Source organism: Mus musculus, chromosome 3 (genome assembly GCF_000001635.26).
Source record: "Mus musculus strain C57BL/6J chromosome 3, GRCm38.p6 C57BL/6J".
Taxonomy (NCBI): domain Eukaryota; kingdom Metazoa; phylum Chordata; class Mammalia; order Rodentia; family Muridae; genus Mus; species Mus musculus.
The window spans coordinates 79,417,159-79,433,598 of record NC_000069.6 but is presented as its reverse complement, the minus strand read 5'-3'; the positions used below and the strand labels follow the sequence as shown (position 1 = coordinate 79,433,598).

Here is a 16,440-nt window from a genome sequence, read left to right as displayed (position 1 = left end):
AAAAAGGAGTCTCAAATGAGGGATTGCTCAGGTCAGGTTGGCCTGTGGAAGATTGTCTTGACTGCTAATTGATATAGTGAGGTCCAGTCCACTGTGGGCAGCATGTCTTCCTGGACAGGTGGTCCTGGCTGTCTAAGAAAGCTACCTAAGCATGACTATGAATGAGTGAGCCAGCGAGGGCCAATCCTTTTCATTTCTGCTTCTGCTTCTTGCCATGGACTGCTGCCTGACAATCCCCACCCCTACCCCCAACCCCTCCCCCACCCCCTTAATGATAGTCTGCTGCTACCTGGGAGAGTAAGCCAAGAAAATGCTTTCATCCTCTAAGCTGCTTTTGGTCGATGCTTGTGACACACAGCACCACAAATTAGAACACTCCCATACCATACCTTCTCTTTTTAATTTTTCTTTCTCTGAGCTCTTTCCTGTCATAACCTGTTTGGTCCAGACTATTTTAGCTCAGCTATTTATGTGTAGATTGTAGTCTCTACTTTGATTGCCATGAACCATCTTGTAAGGTCCAGCAGAACTGCTTCCTGGGTAGTCCTGCAAATGTTCTAAGTGCAACAGGCCTGGTGTCTGGGATGCTGAAGAATGTAGATGACAGGGAATAGACAGTTCTCTCTCTCTCTTACCACCTAGAACAGATAGACAGGTTTAACTCCCACTGTCTGTGTTACCAGGAATTGGCCAGGACAGGCTCATGTTCTGAAATGATCTGGGTTTCTTCCTCATTTAGGCAATCACTAATAGACTCATGGATTTTCTTCTTAATTGTACCATAGTCTTCCTCCTCAGCTGCCTTTATTTCTAATGAGTAGCTCTTTAACATCAGTTGCATCTAGCCTAAAAGGTCTTTATGATAAGGACAGTCATTCATTCAACATACACAGACATCCGACTTCATTTATTCCCCACAGCATGCCCTGGAACCCCAATTATCGATCATCTATCTCCTGTCCTGTCTCTTCTGACCTGGGAAGATGGAGCTATGGCTATGGCTATGGCTATGGCTATGGCTGTCTCCTGAGTCCTCAGGCCTAGCAGGTGCCTGGTGCACTCTCAGCACTTGGCCATTTCTTTTTAATTCTAAAGTTTCTTTTTAAAATTGTTTTTACATTTATGTGTGTGTAAAATATATATGTGAGAATGCATGACATAGTTCATGTATGGAGATCAAGGACCAATGCAGGAAGATAGTTTTCTCCTTCCACTATGTGTGTCCCAGGGATTAAAGTCAATTCCTGAGGGCTGGTTGCAAACACCTTCTGTCACTGAGCCATCTCTGTGGCTCCTTGGCCAATGTTTGAATGTATAAACCGACACCAACAATCTGTGTGGCTTTGAAACAAGAACATCCTTCCGCAGGAGTTTGGGATGGGCCTCATACCAGATGAGCTTCCAGAGAAAACTTTCCTGAACACTTACCTGGAGAGAGGTAAGGATGGGAAGTGGTGGCACAGAAGAACAAAGGAAGAGGGCTTTAGGTTAGAGACCCAAAGGGTCAAAATAAGGATGGATGATGTCGCCCTCAAAAACTTGGAGAACTTTTAGTAAATTGTCATGACGTGTGTGTGTGTGTGTGTGTGTGTGTGTGTGTGTGTGTGTTCTCACACACACCACACACAAATGAGCAACACTAGACTTAGTTCTGGATCAAGTGCTTCTTAGATATTTACCTTTATACCCGTAGACCTGCACTGCTCTCAGCATAGGCCAGAGCAGCTCCATTTGAACAGTGGACAGCAGTCAGGGGAGAGTGCTGAGAGTAAGAGACCCAGAGCTCAGCCCTGAAAGGGGCATCTCTATGGTAACTCTCCATCCTATCAAGGCTCAGGGAACATCATAGAAGAGGAGGTAGGAATAAAAAAAAAATGTAAGAGCCGGAGGGTGGAGACGAATGTCGGGAGCCATCTTCTGAACGTGCTGTGACTATTGCAACCCTGACCTCTCAGCAGCTGTCGTTACCTACACAGGACTCACCCAAGACCAAGCCCCATATCCCCAAATCCCAGCGTGCATGGAGCAGATGATCTCCAGGCCCCATCACTCACGGGGGAGCTGCTAGCAGTCAAGGAGAACCTCAAGGAGGGTGTTCTCACTGGTAGGGTTCTCACGCTACAGTGGATTGCCCCTCACCCATGCACTTATGAACAACACTGGACTTAGTGAATTATTAGGGAAAATAAAAGATGTAAGTTTTGGGGCGGGGCATTGAAGAGGATATAGGAGGAGGTGGAGGCTGAAAACTCAGTTGATATGATCATATTTTATTGTGTACATATATATGAAATTCTCAAAAATAAAGAACAAAATGTTAAAAAGCATTGTATTAGGGAAAAAAATGGGGCACAAGCTGGTGGAAGCTGGACAGGTTGGAGGCTGGCAGGCACCACGATGACCGAATAAATGAGCAGTGGGGATGGGGGAAGGGCAGAAGGGTGCAGCAGAACATATGCTGTGGGAAGAGGCAGAAATGGTCCTTGATGTCACTGAGGGCCATGCGTGGGTCAGTGGTCCTGATGTGGCCAGGGGGCCGGGTTGATGTCTTTGGCCTTTATCCTACCTAACTCCATGCAGATCTCCTTAGTCTATACTTCAGCCTGAAGCCGGGTTGATATCCCTGAGCTGGGCTGCCATCTGAGGCCACGGTGTTATCCATGGCTCCATCTGCACGGCACTGCATGGTACTGAATCTGGGGTCTTTGTTGATGTCTACGGTTAGGTGTGTGTTACCTCCTGATGTCATGCAGACATCTGTGGGCTGTGGTGCCACCTGAGGCCACATTGGTGTCTGTGGGCTGCGAAGCTTCAGGTGGCCATGCCACTCTGTGTAGCCTCTGCCACCACCTGAAATCATGTTGGTATCTGGACTCATGCTGCTACTGAGGGCCATGTCTGGGTCTGTGGTTCTACTACAGCCAGAGTCTGTGTTGATGTCCTTGGGGGATGTTAACAACTGAAGGCCATGTGGATGTCCGTGTTCTAAGCTGGAACTTGAATCCATGTTGATGTTCTTGGGTCGTGCTACAGCTGGGGGCCATATTGATGTGAGTGGCCTGCGAAGCCTCTGGGGGCCATACCTATCTGAGTACCCTCTGTGGCCACGTGAAACCATGTTTATATTTGGGACTGTGCAGCTACTGAGGACCAAATCTGGGTCTGTGGTCCGACTGTAGTCGGAGTCTGTGGAGCATGTGAACAACGGGAGGCCATGTGGATGTCCTGAAATCATGCAGATGTCCCTGGGTCGTGCCGCAGGTGGGGGCCATATTGATGTGAGTGGCCTGCACAGCCTCTGGGGACCATACCAATCTGAGGACATGCCTGTACTGTCACCTGAAGACACATAATCTACACCTGGGCTGCTACTGGGGGCCCTGTCTGGGTCTGTGGTCCTCCCCGAGTCTGTGTTGATGTCTGGGGGGGATGTTAACAACTGAAGGCCGGGGGGAGGTCCGTGGTCTGCGCTGCCACCTGAAGCCTTGTTGATGTCCTCGGGTGGTGCTGCAGCTTGGGGCAATACTGATGTGAGTGGTCTGATCGGACCCCTGAGAACTTGTTGGTGTCCGAGGTCTGGGCTGCCCCCGAGGTCCTTGTCTGGGTCGGAGATCTTCCTGCCAGCTGAGTTCGTCACCAGCATCCATGAGGAACCCCATGGTCCATGCTCCTGCTTACTGTGAAGAGCAAGGAAGCTACTTTGGCAGTGACATTGATGAGTGCATACTCACAACTCAAAAGGAAGGGCATGGAAGGCTTCTGTGACAACCTCTACCCCCTTCTCATACCCATCCCTCAAAACGTAACAGCCTAAAAAAAGGAAGCCATCAAAGAGGACTCCTAAAATTTGTGATAAGGATACTGAAGAGGCAGGTGTGTGGATGAAGGGCTCAATTTTCTTTAGCAGGTGGGGCACTGGTAGTTTGACCATGCTCCAGTAAATATATGGAAAACACAAATTGGACTTTTGTTGTTGTTGATGATGGTGTTGATGTTGTTGTGGGGTTGGGCAGGTCCTAAGGGGTGGGTGGCAGACATAGAAGGAGTGCGAAGTGAGTATGATCGGGGTGTATGATGCAATATCCCCAAAGAATCAATAAAAACGTTATTTTGAAAAAAAAGGGGGTGGAAAAGTGGCAGAATTTTGCGCTTTTCTGCTTCTGGAATTCTCTTCAATGCCCCAGACACTGACAACTTTAAACATAGAAAGCTGTCAAATTTTATGGATGTTTTGAGAAAAATGACGCCGCGAAACAAGCACACATTTATCTACCAATACATTTTTAAATAGTGTCTGTCATTAAGTCTGCTAGCATAACAACTGGTTTTGGCAGGATTTCTGAAGAATAACAGGCACTTTTGTACAGGGCACCCAGCTAATGCTAAATAGAGGAACACCACACACCTGTCTGGAGAAACAGAAAGCCTTCCTTAGTCAGGCCTGAGGAGGTTTCCTTGGCACAGAAGACCCTGGTTTTAGCTGGGAATTTTCTTCAGTTGAGGAGTCCCGGTGATTACAATTCTGACTTTTGCTGGTTTCCCATACTATAATTATTTTTGCCAAGCAAAAATATTTGCGCATGCACTTACAATGGTGCTTTTCATCGTTTCTTTTACAAAGGGATTTAAGTACAGCATGCATCTAAGTAGCACTAAAACACATCCCTTCTTTCTCTGCTACCTTCCCTGCATTCTTGCCTCCAAAGCTACGCTAAGCCTCCGGTCTACAGCATCCCTGTAGACACTGATGCTTCTCTGGGCCCTGGGCTGCCAAGTTCCTGCCTCTTTTATTGTTCTCGGAGGAAACACTTCGCCTGCCATGTTTCTTGGTACCCTGTCTCCCAATGGGTCCCTTCTTTGCCCTTGCATTCCTCTCTTTGACTAGGTAACATCTTCACTTCCAGAGGGATAATGTTTGATGGTAGCTTTTAGTGGGACAGGTTTGGACATGCCCACTTTCTAGCTCCTCTCGTGATTACCGGCTGAACATGGAACTCTACCCTGTATGTCATTCTCTACTTGTAGGGACCATGCTGCAGAAGATGGGGTGGGTGACACGCTGCTCTGACAGGCCCCAATCCCATCTCCTGGAGGCGCCTGCTTCCCTCTGGATGCTTTCTGCACTCTCCTCTTGCTCAGGATGGCTCTCAGTGACCCCACAGCACAGTTACATTTAATGAATGGTTTCGATATGGAATCATCCATTCCCTTAAAGAACATTTTCTTGAATTACTGTTTTTTCTCTTTTTTACTTCCCCTGGCCTCTTTCTGGTCCTGTTATTCATCAGGTATTAGAAAATTTAATTTTTATATGTTTTCCTTATTTGCTTTTTGTGTACTTTTCTGGGGAATCAACTCAGCTATGTAGTGTGGATTTTTTTTTTTTTATGTTATAGCTAATCTTTATATTGATAGTTTTCATCAATAAGGATTTTAAAATACTTTTCATATATTCTTTAAACAATTCCATACATGCACACAATGTATTTTCATCCCATTATCCTCATTTTTCCCTTCTGACTTCCTTAAGACCTCAACGGATCTCCTTCCGACATCCGCCGATCCATTTTTATGTCCTCCTGATAAACTGTTGACTTATCTTGTTGGCTGGCTCTTGCGTGGGTGACCATAATTGTAGCAACTACAAGGGTTCAACAGCTATGGTATGTCCAGAAGATAGCATTTCACAGAACCTCTCCCCATCTTCCTACTCTTAAATTCTTTCTGCTCCCTCTTTATTGAAATTCCCTGAGCCTTGGAGGAAGAGTTGATACAGGTGCTCTCTGCAGGGCTGAGAACATTTAACACTCACTTAGTCCCAGCCATCTGGCCAGCTGTGAGTTGCTGCGTTAACTGTGGCCCACTACAGAAAGGAGTTATCTGGCCAAGGTTGACAGTAGCGTTAATCTGGGAGTAGTCATATTTAGAAGGCAGTTGGGCACCATGTCCATTTAGCAACAGAAATTGGTTTAGCCCACCCCAAGGCCTATCTCCTCCAGAGCTTTGGTCTTTTAGCCAGGTTTTACCAGGTATGAATTCCTTCCTGTGGACTAGGCCTCAGAGCCAATGAGAAAGTAGGTGGTTGCCCCTGTAACCTTCACGGCACTGTGGCGCACCTTCCCTGGCAGGTCATTGTGATAGGATACAGTACTCACCTCTCTGTGCACTGATGGCTTTGCTCTCTTAGGGCCTGAATGATACTTTCTAACATCACAAAAGCTAGCCAGGAGGTAGGAAGCTCTGAGGTCAGTTTCAGCTTGATTTCTCTGTGTCTTGCAATGAAAATGTATTGTGTCTTTAGCGGTCTACTTAATACTGGTGAACCAAGGAGAGCAATGGCCATAGCCTGGATTGTTTGGGGAGCTTCGGGGGCCACTATACCACAATGATGCATTGGATTTCTTATTTCAAATCATTTTTTAAAATCTTTTTTAAAAAAAGATTTATTTTATTATATGTAAGTACATTGTAGCTGTCTTCAGACACTCCAGAAGAGAACGTCAGATTTCATTATGAATGGTTGTAAGCCTCCATGTGGTTGCTAGGATTTGAACTCAGGACCTCTGGAAGAGCAGTCAGTGCTCTTAACCACTGAGCCATCTCTCTAGCCCTCAAAGCATTTCATTAACTGAGAAGGTCTTATAAATTGAGTTCCTGGTTTGCTAATGTAGTTTCAGTTTATCCATTGTCCTGGGGACCCATTCGTTGGTTTCCTCTTACCCCTTCAAAAGTGTTTTGGGTGACAAATTCATGGTTACATCACCCATTGAGTCCTTGATGTATCCTAGTGTCCTTTGGGCTGTATGTTTAACAATGCTGTCTATACCATAACCCTGCATAGGAGATCCTGTCACCATCACTTTAAAGACTGGGAAAGTGAGGCTGCACTTAAATAACCTGTCTCAAGTGTCACAGCCACTAGGCAGTGTACACCTCGGGATTAAATGTAAGGGAACTATCGGAAAATCAGAATACTTCTGTGTCTCATAGTCTCTCAGGGAGGGTGAACACGCAGCAAAGCAGAGTCCATCTTTAACAGTGGAGTTAAAGAGGGAGAACCGAAGGATTGCTATGGGATTTACAAAGGATAGAGGATGTTGAAGTTGCCTTTTGAAGCACAACTGGGGCTTCCAGAGACCTGGAGGCACTCCCCACTGCGTTCAGACATTGCTTCCCAGGTGGCCTTCTCCTACTGGATTAAGCTGTCATGATTGTTTTCTGTTTTTATTTCCTGTTACTATAATGGCAGGGACCATGCCTGGACTCCACTTTGGTTTCTTAATACCTGGTGCATAGAATATGCTCACTAGTGAAAGTTCAGGTGAATTCCTCATCATGGGACTAACTTGAAGATATATGGGAGGTGTTTTCAGAGATAGGTAGAAGGCCATTGTAGGTAGGTCAAAGTTGCTTTACTAAGAAGTACATACAGAGACGACTACAGCAGGGTTGAAGAAGAAGACCCACCGAGACAATGTCAGACGGTGGTGATAGTATCTGGGGCCCAGTGTCCTGTGTGGAGCAGCTTCAGACTGGGTGACCGGGATGGATACAAGTTTGATTGATCAGTGAGTTGACCAATTGATTCTCACTACAGATATGGGGACCATGACATGGGATGGGAATTAGAATCATTGATTCAGTGGGGTTACTTGAGATGACCAGCTGGCTGCTTTTTAACTCTGAAGATTGGACTTGTATATGAACATTTCATGTTTGCTGTTGATTGCTCAGATAATGAAGATCACATTACGGAGAAAGTAAATTTCATTGATTAACCAGTACTCTTTTCTTTTGATTTGAAAAACAAACAAACAAACAAACAAACCACATCCTGAAAAGATTGTTTTGGACTCAGTACAGAAAGAACTATGGGAACACTGTCCTTCCCCAAACTTGGCTCTAAATTCATGGAGCTTTAGAGAACCCACTGCTTTTTAGATGACTCACACCCAGCTAACAGCACACAGTAATGCCAGTCACCAAAATAAGTGAGCGTATTCCAGAGAGCTACAGGAATTCTTCCCTCAAGAAACAAGGAATTTTCTACAGCAAGTTTAAGTTTTCACATAAGAACCTCACTGCAGTCTGAATCTCAGTGTGTGTGTGTGTGAGAGAGAGAGAGAGAGACAGACAGACAGACAGACAGAGACAGAGAGCTAGAGAGAGAGACAGAGACAGAGAGACAGAGAGCTAGAGAGAGAGAGACAGAGAGACAGAGAGACAGAGACAGAGACAGAGAGCTAGAGAGAGAGAGACAGAGACAGAGACAGAGAGCTAGAGAGAGAGAGACAGAGAGACAGAGACAGAGAGACAGAGACAGAGAGCTAGAGAGACAGAGACAGAGACAGAGAGCTAGAGAGAGACAGAGACAGAGAGACAGAGAGCTAGAGAGACAGAGACAGAGAGCTAGAGAGAGACAGAGACAGAGAGACAGAGAGCTACAGAGACAGAGACAGAGAGCTAGAGAGAGACAGAGACAGAGAGACAGAGAGCTAGAGAGACAGAGACAGAGAGCTAGAAAGAGACAGAGACAGAGAGACAGAGAGCTAGAGAGACAGAGACAGAGAGCTAGAGAGAGAGAGACAGAGAGACAGAGACAGAGAGACAGAGACAGAGAGCTAGAGAGAGAGAGAGAGCTAGAGAGAGAGAGAGAGAGAGAGAGCGTGCGCGCGAGCTGGTCAGGGAGCCTCAGTGATCTGCCTGTCTTTCCTTCAGCGCTCCTGGATTACAAGCATATGCCAACATACCTGGCTGGTTTTGTTTTGCTTTTTTAAAATGTGGGTTCTAGAGATCAGACTCACGTCTTCATGCTTGTGAATTGTTTAAATGTCTCTCAAAGGTCCATGTTCTGAAGGCTTGCTGGAATCTTTAGGCCCACAGCAACTCCTGTCTCTCTCTCAGCTGTCCAGGTGCCATAAGGTAGCAGTGCTCATCTGTCCTCTCCTCTTCTCTCACCCACTCACCGCCATGTACTGGGTCATCATCCAAGCAACAGGCTCACGCAAACATGGGCTGAAACCTTTGAAACTATAAGGCAAAGCAAAGCTCCTCCTTTTAAGTTGATTTTCTTGGGTATTTTGTCACACTAATAGGAAGCTGACGGATCCAAATCTCTTATTTGAGAGTGTATTGTTAAAAGTTTGTTCTCATAGGAAAACAAGAGAAAGATGGTATGCCTAGTTAGCCTTCCCTTATATGTTAAACGCATACAGGGTGGGATCTGTACTGCTTCAAGATTTGCTTGCCTCTTAAAACACAGAACCCTGCCAATTCATTATTTCCCAGTACAGTCTCTGATGACTTCTCTAATTGGGACATAAACTCTTCCTGTGTTTCGTGTCTTGTGCCGTTTATTCTTGTTGGCGTTAGAAGTGCTGTGTGTATATGCTGGAAATACCTAGCTGTAAGCAGAGGAGACTGTATGAAGATGAGTGGACCATCCAGTGGCCTAGCTAGGAAAATCTGGGCTATTTAAAGCAGGCATATGCTTACTTTAATTTAGAAGAAAAAGTAAAGAGCTAACTTCACGCGGCATGACTGCACTCACTGTCCATCCACACCCAAAATGCTTACATCTGACTGGCAAGAGAAACTAGAGAGTAAAAAGGCAGGTGACAACTCTTAAATTCCAAGCACCTGGCACACATCGGGTCACCATTTCATATTTGCTGAAACACATCTTCGTTGTTCTGTTCTGTAAGACTCAATAATTGTACAGCATGACACACCATTGATTTAATACAGCTTTCCGTTCTCAAGAAAAAGAGGCAGTACGTGTGAATACTACATTATTTATATGAGAGTCTGACTTCAAGTAAGCTAACATCTTAAAAATATGCCTACGGATGGATGGAATCCTGCAGTGTTCTCATCTCAGAAAAAGAGTGGACTCTTGCCTCCATTGTGCCAATGGGCAAACATTATTCAGTGCTGGGAACACTAACTCCCATCATCCTGCTACCACACTCTTTCCAAGGCCACTGACAACTCCAGATGTTTGTCTGCCGCTGTCTCCCTTGCTTTCTGTTAACTGCTGTTGAAGGCGGAAGAGTCCTTTTAGATTCTTCTCTCCCTGCTGTCACCCTGTCATCTCAAGGGACCCGATGTAAGGCTCTCTTGCCTGCTTCACATCTTCCACTTCATCTGGCCCCTTGTGTGAGGAAGCCCTGCTCACAAGGCTCCATCCCTTCTCTCCCCATCTCATCTTGTGATTCTTAGTTCTGGCTGGTTATCATAGGCAGGGAGGGAGATCTATTTAAAACACCCAAGCCCAGATCTCAGCCTAGATCAATGGAAACAGTCAACTTAGACTGAAAGATTTAGCTTCATGATTCAATTTCTTCACCAGCAACCTTCTGGTAACATTAACGTTGCTCTATGGAATTATGACATGTATGCACTTAGCTGTCATTTTGGAGACATTGTCTCCTCTCTTCATTTATCTGTATGGTCTATTTCCTCTAAAAGCTCAACTCAGCCTCAGCTCTCTATATCTAGACACTCTTTAATTTAGAAGAAAAAATAAAGAGCTAATTTCACACAGCATGATGGTGCTCCCTGTCCATCCACGCCTAGAAAGCTTACATCTGACTATCAATGAAACCAGAGAATAAAAAACCTGTACACCATGCCTTACTTATTTCGTCTGAAGACCCACGATAGCTCTATAGAAATGAGATGTCTCTTAGCTGATCTTGTCACAACTGTTCCTGCCACCTACCATCCATTATCCACACAGCATTCCAACTTTCTAAGAGTGACCGTAGTTAGCAAAGGGATATGGGTCGCGTTCCTTCTGACTTAAACCCTCCCAGTGAGCTCTCTTTGTTCTTAGACTAAAATCCATACACTCCAAGCAGGTCCACAAGTTTCCAATAAGTCTAACCCCCTTGTCTCCCCACTCTCTCAGGCCTTTCTGTGACCCAGGCATAGATCCTAGTTTGATGTGCTTCGTCTGTCTGGCTCAAGTAGCTCCTGGTGTCAGGATGAACTCATAGTCGCTTTTTCAATACCACCTCGGTAACAGATTAAATTCACAATTGTACATAGGCTTATGAATGAGAGGAGATAAGTTGTAACCAGATAAGTGTATTGAAAAGCATGCTTAGATTAACCAACATGAGCTTTATCCAAAGCAATATCAGTCCTTGTCCAAAGGTCCTCGTAGATGTGTTTTGTCATGAACTGTTATATCACAAACTGGATGAAGCAGGGTGGCATATAATGCTTTTTGAGAGAGTCTGTCCTATAGCCCAAACTGGCCTCAAACTAAGTAGCCAAGAGTGAACTTGACCTCCTGATCCCGCCTCTACTTCTTAGATGATCTATTTCAGCATGTCTGGCCCCAGGATGCTAACGTTTTCTCCCCCTCCCTAACCTACTTGGTATCCTTAAAAAACAGTGTCTTGCTAGACAGTCTTTGTTGACTTAGTACTTGCTAGATATCCCAGTCTGGCCTTAAACTAGTATGGCCTGGGATGGGGGAGATGGCTCAGTGGTTATGAGCACTGGCTTCTCTTCAAGAGACCCAGGGTCAATTCCCAGCACCTAGGTAACATAATTTTCAGTTACTCCTGTATCAGATGCAGGTTTCCAGACTCATCAGGGACATGACAGGCTACCCATGGTGTTCAGATAAATATGCAAAACACCCATATACATAAAATAAAATGTAGGGTTAAAAAAGTGTTTTAAGAAAACTAAAAAGTATGTTAGTTTCCCAGTACTACACATATACACATATACCAAAAAGGCACGAATGTTGCATATTTTTTAAGAAAGCCATATAGTTGTTTTATAGCTGTATATAATTGTGCACATCAAGCCTGGCTTGCTTGTTATTGTGAACCAGTCAGACTTTCAACTGGGGAAGCACTGCTGCTGTCTGAGAAGAACAGAGCATAGAAACTGGTTGGGAGACTGAATACTACCTAGCCCAGAAAAGACAGGCCCTCAATCCAGCCAAAACCATGGGGGTTGGACATTTCTGCACCACTGGAGTTTAGAGCCCTAGCCAAACTATCTTGACAACTCAAGAATGAGGCAGAAAGGTTTCTAAACAGTACAAGTTTAGAGTCACAAGACATGAGCATCCTCCAAGGCACCCATGTCTGACTTGTTAGAACCACCACGAGAGGCCATAGAAGAATCTAGAAACTACCAACATTTAATGAAATTTCACCTTTTCTAACTGGTAATATTCTGGTTATGGTCCTACTTATTAATTTGTAATGGTTTGAAATGAATGGGTCCCTAAGACCCATACATTAAAGGTTTGGTCTCAGTATGTGGGGTGGAAGAGCTTCTAAGGGCTTGGGAGTATATATCACTCAGTGGTATAATGTGTGGTCATGGTTAAGCCCCTGAACTTGGTCTCTGGGATCCCTAAAAGGGAGGGAAAGGAGGGAGAGGAAGAGAGGGAAGAAGAGGTGGGGAGGAGGAGGAAGAGAAAAGAAGAAATAATACTTAGAACCTTGTGAGAGGTCTGGTCATCGGGAATATGCCCAACTGAAACTTGGGATCCTAGTTCTTTCTCGTATCTCTCATGGGGTAAATGGCTTTGCTCTACTACGAGATTTGTACTGTGATGTACAGCGTGGCCTAAAGGCAGCAAAGCTAACTGATCATGTCCTACCAGAACCTTCAAAACTCAGAGCCAGAGTGAGTCCTTTCTTTCGGTAAGATGATTATCCCTCAGGAGTGTGTCACAGAAACAGAGAATTACTCAGTGTGCACACAGGCAAGCTGATTTGGGTATTTTCCTTCTTACACGTATGGTATGCGCAGATTCCGAACTTAATTCACAGTCCCGTAAGTAGGAGGATGTTTTCATAGCCATTTTGCATCCTTGTGACTTGGGACAGTGCATAGAATGGTCCCTAGAAATAAAACGTAACCTTTTCTCTCTAGGGCAGGTGTTCACAGCTTCAGGGATTCTCAGATACTTTCCAAAAAGGTATTCATATTTACAGAGTAGCACCTTCAGGCTTTTACCACCAACAGTTGTTAAAGGTGTCCTTAACTTCCAATAGCCTCTCTCTGGTGCTTTTCCTTGCTGCGAAAGAGCTGACAGAGTACTTACAGTAGACGTAAGCAATGCTTTCATGCAACGCACTGTAACCCTTTCTATGTGGCTGTTCACAGGAGCAGTGGCTGTCACTAACAAGTCACAGATGTTGTCCAGGGAGATCTTCTGGACAGTACCTGACAAACTTTTAAAACTATTTGCTTGATTCTATTTTATATATGTGAGTGTTTTGCCTGCATGTATGCCATGTGTGTGCTCCGTGCCCATGTAGTTCAGAAGAGGTCATCCTGTCTTCTGGAACTGGAGTTACAGATTGTTCTAAGTCACAATGCAGGTACTGGGAACCAAACCCAGGTCCTCTACAAGAGCAGGAAGTCTTTGTAACTACTGAGGCATCTTTTCAGCTCCCAAGGGCCTATGTGATCTATTTTATGTTAGTAGAAGAGACCAAAACCAACATTTTTGTATACACTAATAACCATCTTTCAAGAATGCAAACTGAGAAAAGCAGCGCCCCCCTGCCCCACCCCCACCTCCGACACTATTCTGCCTTTAGTCTTGTCTGATTTCCCCCCTCTAGGTATCTTCGTTGTTTTTCAGCTACACAAAAGCCCAGTATTTTCTCTTCCTGGTAATTTAACACACCTAGAGCTACACATGTTTAAATTTTGTTAGCTGCTACCTTAAGACAACATGAATTCAAGCCATTATGTGACTTTGTTAAGATTATGTTTATTAACCAAGACTACCTATTATTGGTGTTTCTAGGCCAACAGCATGAAATGAGTTCTTTTTAACTAAATATATATATATATTGTTTCTCCACAGCAAGCTTACTTACAAAGCTGAAACTACTCTGCTCAACAGCGTCTACCCTTACCAGCTGCTGCTCCAGTCTCCCTGCTCTAGTCTAGCTCTGTCTTTACCATGTTCTCTTGCTCTGTCTTTTTCCGTAATTAGACTGGCAGAAGGTTAAAATTTATTGTGTTCACGAGAAGTAAAATTTTGTGATTTCTACCTCCCAACCAAAGCTATATGAAGCAATAAGAATTAAAATGATAGCGTGCTTTTCAGAACTGGAAAAGATGCTGTCCCTAACTCAGGAAGGAAACTCACTAACTAACGTGGAATACCTTTGCGTGTACTTACCATGGGTTTTGATAGCGGTGGGTTATTTTGTCCATCGCGCGGAGACTTAGTTCGCCATGCTGTAAAAGGAGCACAGCTAAAGGTTAGTGCCGTTCCTTAGAAAATAGGGATCCATGGGTTTAAAGACTAAGCGTCTATATTCCTCCTCCGAAAGGGAGTCGGGATTGCAAACGAAGTAGGAATGCTAAATTCAGATGAAAGAAAATCAGAGGACATGGTTGCTTCCTAAACTGGTAGATGTTGCTTCCTGAACTAAGAGGAAGCGGTCGGTCGCTATGAGCTCCACTTCCTCTGGGTGAACGGAGAGGGCAGGGGAAGGGGCTCAGGGATTGTGTGGTATAGCCTGGAGTCCCTGGGTAGCCCATGTCTTTCTGACTCTGGAAGGAGGCAGCGCTGTGGACTTTCAGCCATCGTTTAGGGGGACAGTCGAGGGCTATACAGAGTCAGCAAATGTGACCGCACAGTAGGAAAGAGGTGGCGTTAGATGCCCGTAGCAGATGTGAAAAACTCTGATAGTTGAGGAACTATTTTGGTAGCTAAATATCAGTTTCGCATTTAAAAAACAAAACAAAACAAGGCACAGAATCCCACACAGTGCTACGGTGCTGTGTGCGCTCGAGTGACAGATTATTCCCCACTGAGTGATCCTGACGTGCAGGCTTCTTCCTCCCCATCTTTTTAAATAGGCTGGCAAGCAAGACGGTTATGTTCATATTCCAAAGGCTTGGGTTTACAATCATTTCTCAGTTTGCCGTACTACAATTGAAAAACTACAACATGAAATAACAAAAAGCATTTCACGTCTGCTTTGGAGTGCATTTGATAGGAAGTGCCAGATTCGTAAGAACTCACAAATAGCAATAACGACGGTGAAGCTTCAGCAGCAACCGGCAACCCCAGACGTTCTCCCTCTCCTCCTGCTCTTGCCCAGGCTTTGACTTAGAGTGACTTTGCAGGCTGCCTCCGTAATTGTTGTACGCGCTGTTTCTGTAAGCTACCTGTTTGCTCACGTAACCCAAAATGGCAGCCTGGCCTCTCACACAGAAAACGCGTGTACAAAGGATGGGTCATAGATTCATCCATCAGTCAACAGAAAATGTCTAAGTAGTGCTCTGAAAACGGTGGAAAGGTCATGGCATAGGTTATTCCTAGCATAAAATTAAGTCCCTGAAAACTGGATTTACCTACTAATTCATAAATAATTTTATCATCGTCTTTGGACAAATATATTCAGACTTGGATGAACTTCTTTGATTTTTTTTTTGCTACTCTATGTTTAATAACAAAAACATAAATCTCCTTAGGAAATACTAAAAAATATCTTTTTTCCACGTCTCTTAGACCTCCATGTGTTAATGTTGAACTGCTATATTATCTGAAATAAAGCCTACCTTTTTGTATTTTAATTAACAAAATATACCATGATTTATTTGAGCAGCGATACTCACTGAGGTGTTAAACCTAATGGATTCACAATCACATGTATATTGGTCCATTATTCATAAGGAAAATATTGATCGATAGATTAGTTCAGCTGGGGATGTAACTCAGAGGTAGAGCACTTGCCTAATAGGCACAAGGGCCTGCATTTCATCCCAGAACTACAAGTAAATAAGCAAGAATCTAAAATGTTTATACAGTCCACCAAGAAATAATATTTTAAGGAAGTCAGTGAGAGAAACTTTTACATATCCTCTAACATTTTCAATTACCAAATATAATTATAGGTTCAAATTAGACATTTACTATGAAGCCATGTTTAAATAAGTCTAGGTATTACTAAAAATGAAATGCCTGCTAATTACATCTCGCAACTGTGAGCCAGACACATTTTCTGAATGAATAAAATCTGCTAAAATTGGATTAAATTAATTGCATCCATCTGGGGCTAGCTCTATTGGACAGCCATTGCTTAGGGCCTCCCCTTTTCCCACAGCCCACCTCTAGAGCACTACTGCCGTTCTCAGGTGATCTTTGGGATTGTTTAGAGGGATCCTGGCTTTGTTCTGATGTTCCCCAATGCTGTTGAGAGGGTATCTGATTTAGCTTTCCTTACTGGAAAGGACCATGTTATCCATTTCTGTAACTATGGGCTTTTTCATCAGTAAAGCAGACACAATGCAATGTATTTCAAGAATGTGTACACACTAAGGTTTTCTTCTCCAGCCTCCTTCCTTGCTAACACTGGGCTCTTAGTACCAAACAGCACAGTGGAAAAAGCCCCTCAGGCTACCTTTTGTTATGCTAATGGATTTGTTCCC

General features: G+C 44.3%; 1 protein-coding gene across 5 annotated transcripts in view; it reads right to left on the bottom strand.

The window, feature by feature from the left end:
* Nucleotides 1-16,440, bottom strand: part of Gm17359 (predicted gene, 17359) — a 127,500-nt gene that overhangs the window by 30,531 nt on the left and 80,529 nt on the right. For 4 of the 5 annotated variants that reach the window (XM_030252332.1, NM_001370773.1, XM_011239979.2 and 1 more), the window contains 2 exons: nucleotides 14,180-14,238; nucleotides 2,251-3,677 (listed from right to left, as the gene is read on the bottom strand). In XM_030252332.1, the coding sequence (XP_030108192.1) occupies nucleotides 2,567-3,677; nucleotides 14,180-14,214 (1,146 nt within the window). In that variant the 5' untranslated portion in view covers nucleotides 14,215-14,238 and the 3' untranslated portion in view covers nucleotides 2,251-2,566. Of the gene's footprint in view, nucleotides 1-2,250; nucleotides 3,678-14,179; nucleotides 14,239-16,440 lie in introns of those variants that run through there. The other variant, NM_001142953.2, reaches the window with a different exon arrangement.